At 41.5% G+C, this 15,037-nt stretch overlaps 1 protein-coding gene across 1 annotated transcript in view; it reads left to right on the top strand.

Moving 5' to 3' along the window:
* Window positions 1-379: 379 nt before the first annotated feature.
* fgf14 (fibroblast growth factor 14) overlaps window positions 380-15,037 on the top strand; it is a 327,340-nt gene continuing 312,682 nt past the window's right edge. Inside the window, exon 1 of the mRNA XM_064975665.1 lies at window positions 380-1,233. Within this exon, the coding sequence (XP_064831737.1) occupies window positions 984-1,233 (250 nt within the window). The 5' untranslated portion in view covers window positions 380-983. The remainder of the gene's footprint in view (window positions 1,234-15,037) is intronic.

The raw sequence follows: 15,037 nt of genomic DNA, 5'->3' as shown, positions 1-15,037 counted from the left end.
AACACCTGTCACACAGGCTACAATCCGGGACCGTTTAATAAACCCGACGCTTCAGAGTAGAATATGAATTAGGCATGATATTATATATTTGATATGCTATGAGTAGCTATAGTCTAGTAGCACTGTTGCGATGCAGCCATTAGCCGATAAATTAGTCCAAACTCAATGCAGAAAAGCAGTTTAATATAACAATAAACTCCTAGAAAGTCACTGACATACCATCAATCATAGAGACAATTCTGTCTCCTCGCATAATTCCTGAAAGCGCCCGTGATATCACGGCGCCGAAACCACGTGTCTACGTAATGGAAAGCCAATGTTTCAATTGCAACCCCTCCTCCCTGTTTATTTCCAACCAGAGATCCAAGGCGAAGCGAAATACATGCAAATATTTCCCCAGGCGCACCGTACTTTTGGAGTAGATGTCAGTGGTGCATTTGTGAAACAACCGAGAGAACCACCCTTCAGATAAGAAACACAAACCACCAGGACAGACCAGAGCCTTCAAAAGGAAACAAACCTGGCTTTACCGTTGCAGTGAGAGCAAAACAAAAGATATGACAACTGGGGTTGTGAGAATTTGACTTCGGCAAACAGTTGGTTTTTGAAGAAGAAACACAACCAAGTGAAGTGGCTTGATTTGGCAATGTCTTGTTTTATTGGGGCTATCGTTGCTGTCTGTGCGTGTGCATAGGATGCATCCTTCCCTGGCTTTTGATGCTGTACAGATCCTTCTTCCTCTCATCAGTGTGATTAACTAATAGGCATGGTTTTCTCCTCGGAAAGCTGCCGTGTTTCACTGTTTTCACGTTAGTTCTGTTTGTTTAAGGGCAGCACGTCTCCTCCCGGTGCGACACATGCAATTTCTAGAGTATATTTTCTATTACCGACTCTCCGAGGTGGCATCCTTTATTCGCCAGAAGAAGAAAAAAAACACCTTTATTGCGAAGTCTGACAGATAGAGAAATATTTTCATCAGGTGAATGAAAACGCATTTATGCGACCTGGATATTTACTATTTTTCTATGATACAATTGGTAGCCCTGTCCCGGAGAACTGAAACAATTGTGTTATTATGCAACCGCAAGGATCTCATCTATATCTGGGTGTTTAAGCCACTGGATTGCTCTTCGCCCAAATCAATGTGGTTTCTTTGGAACATTTTCAGCAAAGGAACGCATATGCTGCAGTGTCTTTGTGGCAAGAGTCTTAAGAAAAACAAGAACCCAGAAGGTAAGCACTTTGCCATTGGATGTTCATTGCTTTTTTTAGGTGGTGAACTGCACTGTGTGTGTGTGTGTGTGTGTGTGTGTGTGTTATAGCCCACGTTTGTTGGTTCTAAGGGGTGATAGATCTGCAATGATTATTTGTGCAGCGAGTGGATGCAGTGGAGAGGGGAGGGGGATAACTTATCCTGTAGAGCCGCTGTAGCCTGTCGGCGAGCCCTGGCATGGGGACGCGTAGTGCACAGACCGGCACACACAGGAAAAAGCACCCAGCAACCCCCAAGCATGATCTCCTAACTTTTTAAATAGCGCCCAGACACATTATATTTTAGCACCTTGGATGGACATTGGGATCACATACTAATAAGGTTGCTCACTGAGCCGTCTGTCTACCGGTCTCTCTTTTAACCAGGTTTTATTTTGTCGGGTTGCTGCAGCAGCATTTCCACCGCAACACTTGCTTCTCGATTTAATAGGCTATTCGCTATGTTTCAGCGAGCTTGATGGATGAGCCAGACAGCCTATGTTTGTCTCAGTATCCACACATACATAACGATACATGTTGCAATATTTATTAGCGATGCATTATCACATGCCTTTGGTCGAATGGAATGCATTGTTGGATAAAAGACGAACAGCGGTGCGTGCATGGGCTAATGCGATATTTTCTCAATGCAAAAATACCCACTTCACAGCAATCTCCATTTGATTTCAGTTCTCATCACATTGGTGTGAAGTATCCCATCATAATAGTGATACATATACCCCCAATACACCACTGCCTGGCTATTGACGGCAGTGCATAAAAGTGATCCCACTAGGCAAAAACTGATTGAATCAATGTAGTTTCCACTTAATTTCAACCACAAAATTCAATGTGATGACGTTGAATCAACGTAGAAAACTGATTGGATTAGTAAAAAGTCATACATGTAAAAGGAACTTTTTATTTTTTACTTTGAACCGAAATCCAATGTCATGGTGATTTTGCTTTGATGGTTTCACCATGAATTCAGGTGAGTTGACAACACAACCAAATGTAAAAAATAAATGAAATAAAAATACATTGAACTTACGTCTGTTCCCAGTGGGATATTTCTCAATGCACCTGCGATTTTTTTGCCACTGGGCAACTGTTTTTTTCAACAGGCTGTTACCAAGGAAAACTATTGTACAGACAGCCTACATTGTAGGTTTAACCTTGTGTCTTAAGTTGACGTGACAGCACTGTTTCTTTTTCTTTCCTCGACATTGGTAGGCTACTGCAGCATAGTCGATCATCATAATGAAGCTATTTTGCCTTGCTGACGACACTGCAACAATAACGACGAAATAAACATTATATAGTCCCACTTAATAGTCAAATTCACATCATGTCCGATAATGAAGTCAATAAAGACAACTATCACTTTTTGTAGATGGAAAAGAATAGCTAGAATATTTTTAAATGTAGGCTATTGAACGAGCTGCAGAAAAAACACAAACTTTAAGAAATGCCACTCTGGGGAGGATAAACAAATCGTCACATACAGCCGATCACAGCTACACCGTCAGTCTGCAGTTTAGCCATTGTCCTGTCATGTGGTTCTCATTAAAACGGATATACAGTACCAGTCAAAAGTTTGGACACCCCTACTCATTCAAGGGTTTTTCTTTATTTGTACTATTTTCTACATTGTAGAATAATAGTGAAGACATAAAATGATGAAATAACACGTGGAATCATGTAGTAACCAAAAAAGTGTTACAGATTCTTCAAAGTAACCACCCTTTGCCTTGATGACAGCTTTGCACACTTGGCATTCGCTCAACTAGCTTCAAGAGGTAGTATACTGTAATGCCTCTTCAAGTGCAGTCGCAAAAACCATCAATCGCTACGATGAAACAGGCTCTCATGTGGACCGCCACAGGACCGCAAATTGCTGCACAGAAAACACTACTAAAGGACACCAATAATAAGAAGAGACTTGCTTGGGCCAAGAAACATGAGCAATGGACATTAGACCGGTGGAAATCTGTCCTTTGGTCTGATGAGTCCAAATTTGAGAGTTTTGTTTTTGTGAGACAGCGTAGGTAAAACAGATGATCTACGCATGTGTGGTTTCTTCCGTGAAGCATGAAGGAGGAGGCGTGATGGGGTGGGGGTGCTTTGCTGGTGACACTGTCTGTTAAGGCACACTTAACCAGCATGGCTACTACAGCATTCTGCAGTGAAACGCCATCCCATCTGGTTTGCGCTTAGTGGGACTATCACTTGTTTTTCAACAAGACAATGGCCCACAACACACTTCCAGTCAGTGTAAGGGTTATTTGACCAAGAAGGAGAGTGATGGAGTGCTGCATCAGATGACCTGGCCTCCACAATCACCCGACCTCAACTCAATTGAGATGGTTTGGGATTAATTGGACCGCAGAGGGAAGGTAAAGCAGCTAGCAAGTGCTCAGCATATGTGGGAACTCCTTCAAGACTGTTGGAAAAGCATTCCAGGTGAAGCTGGTTGAGAGAATGCCAAGAGTGTGCAAAGCAGTCAAAGGCAAAGGGTGGCTACTTTGAAGAATCTCAAATATAAAATATTTAGATTTTTTTAAACACTTTTTTGGTTACTACACGATTCCATATGTGTTATTTCATTTGATGTCTTCACTGTTATTTTACAATGTAGAAAATAGTAAAAATAAATAAAAACCCTTGAATGAGTAGGTGTGTCTAAACTTGACTGGTACTGTACATTTATCTTGTGTATTTATGGCATTACCCGTACACTGTGGATGAGGTGCGTACAGTATGGGCTACTGGTGTCGCTGTGTAAATAGCAGGAGCCTATTCTATATCCAGAGGACTGAAATATGGAGCAGGTCATCTGTAAGCTATTTTAATCCTGTTTAAAGACAGCTGTTTGGGTCTGTGAATGTCTTTTTAGATAATTGAAAGACACTGATGTTTTGGACCCCAGAGTAAAAAGAGCAAAGCAAGCCTAGGCTATAGACCTGTGTTGACCCCCAAAACATATCCATGGAACCTATCTGAAATGTAAACATTGAAGCATCAGTCCTTTTTTCTCACAGTCAGACTAAATTGAGGATGCAGACTGGGATGAGAGGGGCGCACATCAGCTGCTATAAGATCCATACAGGCAAACAGGATGAGTTGAATGAATCCATCATCTCACAGTTGGAGGTAGCAAATCATGAGGTTTTGGATAAGTTTCCCAAAGTAATTACGGCCCCAGAAGCAGTAGTGAAGACAGAGAGACCCCCTCCGTCCAAAATGGCACCCAATTCCCTAGTCTACATACTTTTATTTTTTACATGACATATCTCAGGGGGCAGTAAGACATACAATGAGATTTCCAGCATTTGTCAGCATAGCAGATGGATCCATCTATTTTCTCTTTCTCTCTCATACACACACACACACACACACACACACACACACACTATGCATTATATGGACTAGATGTTTAAAGTGAAGTTTCTAAAGGAGCCTTCAACTCCAGCAGATGGCACTTGCAGATAGCCTTGTGTTGCCTAATATCTGCCTGGCAGGGGCAAAATTGCTCTGTTGGCATTGATGTATGTTTGCGTATTCTGTACTGTAGGTGTGAGGTTAACACAGATTTTGTTTTTTGCTGGGGATGAAGGAAAGCTGATTGGTTTTGTGAGAGCAAACCCACTTTGCCGGGGGACGAAAATTACTCTGTACAGTTTCTCTGAGGGACACAAGCCTTCTGTCCTGTGACATGACTGTAGAATATAGCGTGAATATTTGAATTACTTAGTTGGTGCACCTTATTCGTATTCTGTGAAGTTCATGCATGCCAGATTCAATATACAAACACAGTAACTTTACAGAGTACTCAAACTTATCAATCAAAATAAACTATTTGACATTGATAAACAGTAGAAAGAGTTTCCTTTCCATATCTGAGATGTTGAGAGCAGTGAAACTGCAACTGTCGGCATCACATCAACAGTATCACTGGCTCGTTTCACTTCTCACATATGATTGACATGAATTGAAAGAAACACAAACATATTGCATTTCCCTCAAGGCAGCATAAACAGTGGCCCTCCATTGTCATTTTAGCAACCCTACCCACTGTAAAAGTGATGAGCTGTGACAGTGCTGCCTGCCTTCTGTCTGTTCAACCCATACCCCAGGCCACACAGATCTAAGATCAGCTTAATGTCGTCAAATCCTGAACTTAACCAGAGGGAAGACCAAAGTAGGGCCCAGTACATAACCCATAGTTCATTAGCCCATACCCCAGGCTAACTCTTTGATAACAAAGTCAAACAGTATTTTTTTTTTCAATTACCTTAACTTCACATGATGATGTTTACGGGATAAGGGTATGGGAGTAATAGGGAGTTTGGCAAAGTTACTGAATAGGGCCTTCCACCATAGATACAACACAGGTGTGAGCAATCTTCAAGTGGTTTGTGGCACTATCCACAACTGTGGTGTTGAATATGCTACTAGTTAGTGCTGGTCTAGTTAGTGCTGGTCAAACTGCTACTAGTTAGTGCTGGTCGCGGTGCTGTTCATGGTGCTGAATCTACACCCAACCGTTGCTAGTTAGTGCTGACCGCAGTGCAGTCCATGGTTCTGAATCAGCATCCACCGTGACGGTGGATGCTGATTCAGAACCATGGACTGCACTGCGGTCAGCACTAACTAGCAACGGTTGGGTGTAGATTGTTAATGATGGTCGTGGCACTGTCCATGGTGCTGAATGGTTGTGAGTGTTGCTATAACAACACACTTGAGGTCACCACAGGGTAGTGACACTATCTTCTTACCTGCAGCTTCTTCCAATGAAGCCGTAAATAAATATTTAGAGCCAATCTGTGTATGTTGACCAACCTTTGCATCGAAATGGCCAACCTTTGTATTTTGACTACATTCAAGACAGAAGGGAAGACTTTACCACAGACTGATGAAGTACCGGTAGCCATGACTTTCTCTCTAAGCTAAACAAACAACACAAAACACTTCCTGGCTTCGGGTACATGGAAAGCTCAGTAAAGACCGGTGTTTAGATGTATACAGAAGAGAGGGATGTGTGTAAAGCTATTCCAGGAGTGCCGGTTTGTCTTAGAGTACAGGCAATTAAAGCGTAGAATTCTTGTCGAAGACAAGAATGATGCAAATTAAGTTAGAGTTTCCATCTTTGACTTTACTAACTCCAAACAGACCGATTCCAGATGTACTTGTAGATATCACTGAAGGCATGTGATGGTATTGACGGAATGATTTTGTCACATTCCTTGTCACACTTCAGTGACTATGCTGACCCCTGTAGTTAGCCCTTCAGATTAGTGGTCTGGTAGAACGGGCATTGCTGCTCTCTGATACACATGCTCAGTCTGATGTCATAGAGAGGGGGTTAAGTCACTCTTGGTGGGTACATCATGATTCTTTAATTCAATCAAGTAATGAAGTAGTGTGGTGTAATCAGTGAACATTGGACTCCCCCTGCAGCTGTTCTGCCAGTTAAGATTGAATTACTGACCACAACTTTTACGTCATGTCACAGTGAAACTTTGAGGACACTTGGGAATAGTCAAGATTTTGCCTACTTTTTTTGCCATTGTAATTAGTGTCAGTGACTCAAAGCACTTTCTCTGTGTGTGTGTGTGTGTGTGTGTGTGTGTGTGTGTGTGTGTATTTATCTCCCTGACATATACACCGCTATAAGATCCATACAGGGGAACAGGATACGTTGAATGAACCCATCATCTCACAGTTGGAGGTAGCAAATTATGAGGTTTGGGATAAGTTTCCCAAAGTAATTACGGCCCCAAAAACAGCAGTGAAGACTGAGAGACCCTCTCCGTCCCAAATGGCACCCTATTCCCTAGTCTACATAGCGCAAGACTTAAAAAGGCAGCAAGATGCACAGCGGTCCCTGTAGTAACAATGAGATTTCCAACAACATTTGTCAGCACAGTTAGAAACATCTGTTTTACAGTGTAGATGGAACCATCTCTCTACTCACTCACTCTCTCCTCCTGCTGTCCGTACAGCTACCATCGCTCGGCTGCTTACTCAAATTCCCCGCATGGTGCATAGGCTCGAGTGTACCTGTAGGCTACTGTTTGTGGTGCATTGTGAGGTAATGCTCAGCTCTATGGTATGTTACAGAGGCTTGGGGGGATCATGGTTGTCCCCATCTGGCCAAAAATAAAGAGCTTTATTTCATACCTAATCATACAATCTCAGCAAGCAACAAAAGTTTTTCAATCGGAGAAAGTCAATAAGGTATGAGAAATGGTTCTATATTTAGTAGAGACCAGGGATAGGCAACTTTACGTGCTATTCTACACGTTTTGCCATGGAGCATAGAGAAAATGTTGCCGTTTTAAAGAAAGCTTGCTGCAATTCTACTAATTTTGCCCTGGGGCGGAGAGGAGGAAAATGTGCTGTTTTACAGCAAATTTCCTGTAATTCTACACATTTTGCCCTGGGGTAGAGAGAACTGTTTACAGTTTAATATGATATCTTAGTGAGACATACGAACAAAATCAATGGTGGCCCCCGGGCCGGTAACTCGACCTTGACTACTAACCTTAGATAGCTGGCCGCTAGTCACTAAGTGACTATCAGTGACTGACTGTACAAGAGTACAGATTTTTTAAATTAAACCTTGTGTAATGTACTATTCTAACGTGTAACAGTAAGTTGAGACCCCTACTGAGTTCCCTTGTTATGTAAAATCTACTCATTGACAGTCCGCGAGCTACAGGCAGCTGGCAATCTACCTTTTAGAAACCCCTTACTTTAACTTAATGGTGGTATTTAGAAAACACATTGCCAAGTCCAAGAGGTGACTTGTAAAATCCATTCTGCATTTTCTGTACTCACATGCACACACCCACATACACACGCGCGCAGAGCTATCATACTTAGTAATATTATATGGACAATGAGTATTCAGTATCAATCGACTGACAGCTAGGTTTTGTATTGAATGTAGACATCACTTGCTTACTAGAATTGCTTGGGTTCATTGACTGTTGTGTAAATGCATTGTTTTTATGTATAGAGAGAGAACCTGGATTCAGTTATAAATGCCAGAAAGTAGAGAGTGAAGATGTCTGAAATGATAGGACCTTGAACAGCCTTTAGAAATAGCAGGGGTTTTGTGTCGGTGTACTGAATGATATTTTAATACGTTCTGCTGTAGGTTGAGATGTGCCTGGACCAGAGGTAGGAGAGAGTCAGGAGTAGAGTCGCTGGTCCAAAACAAAGAGCTTTATTTCATATACCTAACCATACAATCTCAGCGAGCAACAAAACTAAACGAACACATTCAAATAATGAATAACTATATTAACTAGATGAACTGTACTGTTATTGGACTTCAATCAGAGAAAGTCAAGGTGGTTCTCTAGTTGGTAGAGACCAGGGATGGTCAACTTTCATGGGGGTGGGGGCCACAAATAGTTTGAGTTAATTTTGTGCTATTCTGCACATTTTGCCATGGGGCGTAGAGAAAATGTTGCAGTTTTAAAGGAAGTTTGCTGCAAATCTACTCATTTTGCCCTGGGACAGAGAGGAAAATGTGCTGTTTTAGAGCAAATTTCCTGTAATTCTACTAATTTTGCCCTGGTGCGGAGAGGATTATGTGCTGTTTTAGAGCACATTTCCTGTAATTCTACTCATCTTGCCCTGGGGCGGAGGAAAATGTGCTGTTTTAGAGCACATTTCTTGTAATTCTACTCATCTTGCCCTGGGGCGGAGGAAAATGTGCTGTTTTAGAGCACATTTCCTGTAATTCTACTCATTTTGCCCTGGGGTGGAGAGGAAAATGTGCTGTTTTAGAGCACATTTCCTGTAATTCTACTCATTTTGCCCTGGGGTGGAGAGGATTATGTGCTGCTTTAGAGCACATTTCCTGTAATTCTACTCATCTTGCCCTGGGGCGGAGGAAAATGTGCTGTTTTAGAGCACATTTCCTGTAATTCTACTCATTTTGCCCTGGGGTGGAGAGGAAAATGTGCTGTTTTAGAGCACATTTCCTGTAATTCTACTCATTTTGCCCTGGGGTGGAGAGGAAAATGTGCTGTTTTAGAGCAAATTTCCTGTAATTCTACTAATTTTGCCCTGGTGCGGAGAGGATAATGTGCTGTTTTAGAGCACATTTCCTGTAATTCTACTCATCTTGCCCTGGGGCGGAGGAAAATGTGCTGTTTTAGAGCACATTCCCTGTAATTCTACTCATTTTGCCCTGGGATGGAGAGGAAAATGTGCTGTTTTAGAGCACATTTCCTGTAATTCTACTCATTTTGCCCTGGGGCAGAGAGGAAAATGTGCTGTTTTAGAGCACATTTCCTGTAATTCTACTCATTTTGCCCTGGGGCAGAGAGGAAAATGTGCTGTTTTAGAGCACATTTCCTGTAATTCTACTCATTTTGCCCTGGGGCAGAGAGGATAATGTGCTGTTTCTGATTGAGATAGACTAACAAAATCAATGGGGGCCCCCCGGCCGGTAATTCGACCATGATTACTAACTTTAGATGATAGCATATATTGAACAGCCTTTAGGAATAGCAGTGTTTTTGTGTCCGTGTACTGAATTACAGTTTATAAGCTCTGTTGTATGTTGAGATGTGCCTCACTGTCAAACTCAGGTTCATAAACCTGTGAGTAGTAAAATATTATCTTCCTCCCTGTACTTTTTATTTTATTTACCCCTTTACCCCTTTTTTTACCCCTCTTCTCCAATTGGTAGTTCCAGTCCTGTCCCATCGCTGCAACTCCCGTACGGACTCATGAGGCAGAGGTTGAGAACCACGACCGCTGTGCCACTCGGGAGGCCCGCCTCCCTGTACATTTACACACGCGCACACACACGCAAGCATGCACACACAGGCAGATAGACACGCGTGCACATTCTTTCCACTCCACAGTGTAATGTGAAATTACATGTGCATTTTAATAACCTAGATTCTGCTGATGGAAGACTTTTCTATGCAATTCTCACCTCAGAGCAAGTGTCAGTGCAACAGCCAAAGTCATAAATCCAAAATCCTTGACTTTGCAGATCAGGGTTTAATACTGTATCAGAAAAAGGAGCCATTTCTAGCTTGTTATAAGGCAGTTAATTCATGCTCGACTTGCAATTTGTGCCAAAGGAGAGAAAAGCCAGGCATTAGACCACAAGTCTATAATTAAAGGGGTTGGAAGAGATTTTAAACAAGAACTCCAACAATTAGACTAACAACAGGGTTGTCCAAAAATAACCTAAGCACACACACCAATGGCTTGTTGCTATGGTTTCACAAACAAGCAATTACTGTGAGTTTATAATTGGTAGATCTGCAGTACTTTCTTCGCCCACAATGGAAAAAAAGTGTTGTAGACACACTGCACCTTTTGTTAGTACAGTTTCTCACTTCAGAAATAAAGACAAAGTGTATATGAACCAAGGGTACGTAAGACTATATGAATTAGTATGGATAGTATTGGCAGAATTAAAAGAAACAGAAACATCCTTTAAAGAAGTGAAGAGTCGAATAATAAAAGTAGAAGACTGTGGCATGTGTTCCTATTTGGTTTATTATTGAATCAGCATTTCAACGTCTAGGTTTAAGGGTAGAGACATTCTTTTATGGTAGCATAGACTCTCCACAAGTCAGTTATTATAACCTGACGTGACCATTTTAGGACATCTCTTATATAATGATTATGATCCCATTAAGTAGGCCTTGTAACAGATGGTTGATGCAACAGGTAAACATACGAGAGGCTCTCTCGAAGTTTCTTTAATATTAATCATCATGTTGTAGCCAATGTGAAAATCGTCCGCAGCATTATCACTTTCCTCTGAATTAATTTGGGTTCTCTCTCTTGCTCTTGAGAACTGGTTCCCATTCAACCTCCCTTGGAAAGGCAACCAAGTTAACATACAAATTAGTACAGAGAGGGGAGAGGAGGAAGATGGGAAGAAAGTAAAATGAAGTAGTATACAACAACAACAAATCCTGTTGATTTTACGGTACATTACTGGCAGCCAGTTACTGGTAAGTTATTGTAAAAAAGAAAAGTACAGTATGTTACCTTAAATTCCAAAGAAACGTTGGCTTAACAGTACATTACTGTAAAGTGTACTGTACTGAACTCGATTCCACTCTACAGTACAGTATATGTACCAAACTGTACTTTACTTTTCTCTACTGTGCTCTATTGTACTGTGCTGTCCAAACTGGTGAAACATAGACGTTTATGATTGGTTCAGATTTGGTCCTGTTCGGACCAAATCTGAATCAGTCATGGACGTCTATATTTGGGCCCAATGAAGGTCGGTCCAGACGTCTGTGGATGTTGAAATCAAAAGTTGATACAAACCGGTCCAGATGTATGTTGACGTTGAAATCAAGGCCAGGGTGGACTGACCAAATTTCAACTACTTTTCAACGTCCATGGATGTCCGATGTCGATTAAGGCTCAGTAAGTGAGGATGTTGGTTACAGTAAATGGAAAGAGTGGGGAGTCATGGGTATGTGTCAGTAAGAGCTGGGAGAGGGCTCATGGGTATGTGTCAGTAAGAGCTGGGAGAGGGCTCATGGGTAGGTGTCAGTAAGAGCTGGGAGAGGGCTCATGGGTAGGTGTCAGTAAGAGCTGGGAGAGGGAGAGAGAGGGGGCTCATGGGTAGGTGACAGTAAGAGCTGGGAGAGGTGACATTAATGACAGAGAGTGAGAGAGAGCAACTTTTTCAGACACACTTTCTTTGACCACCAGATGACCGAAAGAGAAAGAAAACTGTTATGATCTGAACATAACAGTATGCCAGTGGAAGGGAGGACAGTAGCAGGTGACCCAACCGTGGTTTGTGACAACTATGATTTCCCATTGTAGCCAATACAATTGCAGAAATACTGATTTGGTGACAGAATTTAAAGTTTTAATCACTTAATAATTCATAAACAAAATTGATTTCAGTAAAAACAATTGCTAGGTCAACTTTGAGGGAGAGAAATTAGAACATGGATTTTTGGTAATGGAATGCTAAGGCACAAGGCAATGTTTCTTAAACAAGGCAGAATTATTTTCCTAAACTAAATATGTGTTGCTAATGGTTGGCAGGGATCTTTACTTCAACATTATTGTGCTTTAATGTATTTCTACTATTTCTTTCTGGTATTTCTAAAACCTTTTTTTCCGGTAGATGTTTTCTAAGACCCCTTTTCCAACTATTTGACTAGAAATCAAATCCTTTGGATATTCCTAATTTTTGGGATGGAAAATGGTTGAAGAATGTATATGCCTTAATTTTTCACAAGAATCTTAGCTTTCATTTTACACCCAATTTGACATGCTCCTATGAACTTCATATGTTGGTGCTCATGAGTCCTTTTACATGAAAAATGACCAATATTACCTGTGTTAGATTTGAATGTACATCATAGGGGGCTGCTTTTTATTTGATTTATTTAGCTACGGAAGTCAGTTAAGAACAAGTTCTTATTTACAATGACGGCCAAACCCTAACTCAGACGACGATAGGCCAATTGTGCGCCGCCCTATGGGACTCCCAATCACGTCCAGTTGTGATACAGCCTAGAATCAAACAAGGGTCTGTAGTGATGCCTCCAGTGCCTTAGACCGCTGCGCCACTCGGGAGCCCTGCTGAGGGGAGGGCGGCTCATAATAATGGCTGGAATGGAATAAATGGAATGGCATCAAACACATGGAAACCATGATTTGATGTATTTGATACTATTCCACCATTCAGCTCCAGCCATTACCACGAGCCCGTCCTCCCTAAGTAAGGTGCCACCAACCTCCTGTGATGTACAGGTAGGCCTAACTGATATGCGGCTTTTTATATTTTATTAAAGCAGTCATTCCAAACTTTTAATAGGATTAATAATCCTGTATTGAAATTGGTGAAATTTTCAATGTACACTACTTTTATGTTGAAATGACAGAGTAGAAGAGGCCATAACTGCATTAAATGGTAGTTATTAAGACTGTTAAGTTGACATTCTTTACAACTCCCATTAATTCAGTGATGGTAATGTCAGCATACACTTGAGCATGTACATCAGCTGATGTCACAAAGTGCTGTACAGAAACTCAGCCTAAAACCCAAAACAGCAAGCAATGCAGGTGTAGAAGTGGCAAGGAAAAACTCCCTAGAAAGGCCAGAACCTCGGAACAAACCTAGAGAGGAGCCAGGCTATGAGGGGTGGCCAGTGCTCTCCTGGCTGTGCCGGGTGGAGATTATAACAGAACACGGCCAAGATGTTCAAATGTTCATAGATGACCAGCAGGGTCGAATAATAACAATCACAGTGGTTGTAGAGGGTGCAACATCTCAGCACCTCAGGAGTAAATGTCAGTTGGCTTTTCATAGCCGATCATTCAGAGTATCTTTAACGTTCCTGCTGTCTCTAGAGAGTTGAAAACAGCAGGTCTGGGACAGGTGAAAAGGTCTGGGTTCCATAGCTGAAGGCAGAACAGTTGAAACTGGAGCAGCAGCACGACCAGGTGGACTAGGGACAGCAAGGAGTCATCAGGCCAGGTAGTCCTGAGGCATGGTCCTAGGGCTGAGAGAGCGAGAGAGCTCCGACACCCTTGCCCCCTGACACAAACTTTTGCAGCATAAATACTGGCGGTTGAGACAGGAGGGGACACTGTGGCCCCATCCGATGATAACCCCCCAGACAGGGCCAAACAGGCAGGATATAACCCCACCCACTTTGCCAAAGCACAGCCTCCACACCACTAGAGGGATATTGCCAGCCACCATAACATGCTTACTTCAGCAAATCTATTTTTCTTGTGATGAAATTCTCTGGGCTGATTCGGTCTGTAAAAGGTTGTGTGTAATTGACTGGAGATGCAGAATGTCTTCATGGCTTGTCAGCCTAATGCATTCTTTCTCTGTATCACAATTAGAAGATGGTGAATTTACAAAATGCATTCCTACATTAATTGGTAATATCACCAAAGTCCACACTGAGGTTAAACATTTTAATTACCAAAGTCGACTGAGTGATCAGCACTGTTGAGGAAAAGTGTTGTTATAGTCATTAATGGCATGCTTTGCTTTGTAAAACTGTGATATTGCTTGCACTTGTATACAATTAAATATAATTTACCTAAATAGAATAGAACTGCAGAGTAACATTTTTGAAGTTGAGTCAACTTTAAAAAAAATCAAGGTAACCAGCTGCAATATGATTTCTCCACTTTGGAGCAGGACAGTTCTGCTAACATACATTCCTGAGTTTTCTTAACACATTTGCCAAAGTTGAGTCCCCTCCTTGACTTCAAGTCCTCTCAACTTAAAGATGTAAGGATATACATTTTAAGTTGGATGAACTATATATAGATTTATTTTGCTTGAGACAAGTATGTGAACATTGAACTCCAATTAATGGACCAGATACTGGGTTCTAACAAATCTGCCCTGAGTTACCACAGACCAGAGGTACAACAATCTCGCTAATGGTTAAAACAAATCCACTTTTTTTGCTAAATCGGGTTTAGTGCATCATATTCCAGCCTCTGAAATGTACAGTGCCAGTTAAAAGATGACACTACTCATTCAAGTTTTTATTTTTATTACTGTTTTCGACATTGTATAATAATAGTGAAGACATCAGAACTATGAAATAACAGATATGGAATTGTGTAGTAACCAAAACAAAAGCATTTGGCATTTCTTTCCTTTCCTTTTCTTTCCTTAATGTGTTTGAGCCAATCAGTTGTGTTGTGACAATGTGACAAGAGAAACGACAGTCCATCATTACTTTAAGACATGAAGGTCAGTCAATACGGAACATTTCAAGACCTT

Source organism: Oncorhynchus masou, chromosome 10 (assembly GCF_036934945.1).
Source record: "Oncorhynchus masou masou isolate Uvic2021 chromosome 10, UVic_Omas_1.1, whole genome shotgun sequence".
NCBI lineage: Eukaryota > Metazoa > Chordata > Actinopteri > Salmoniformes > Salmonidae > Oncorhynchus > Oncorhynchus masou.
The sequence above is the reverse complement of the archived record's forward strand: the minus strand, read 5'-3'. Positions and strand labels throughout refer to the sequence as shown.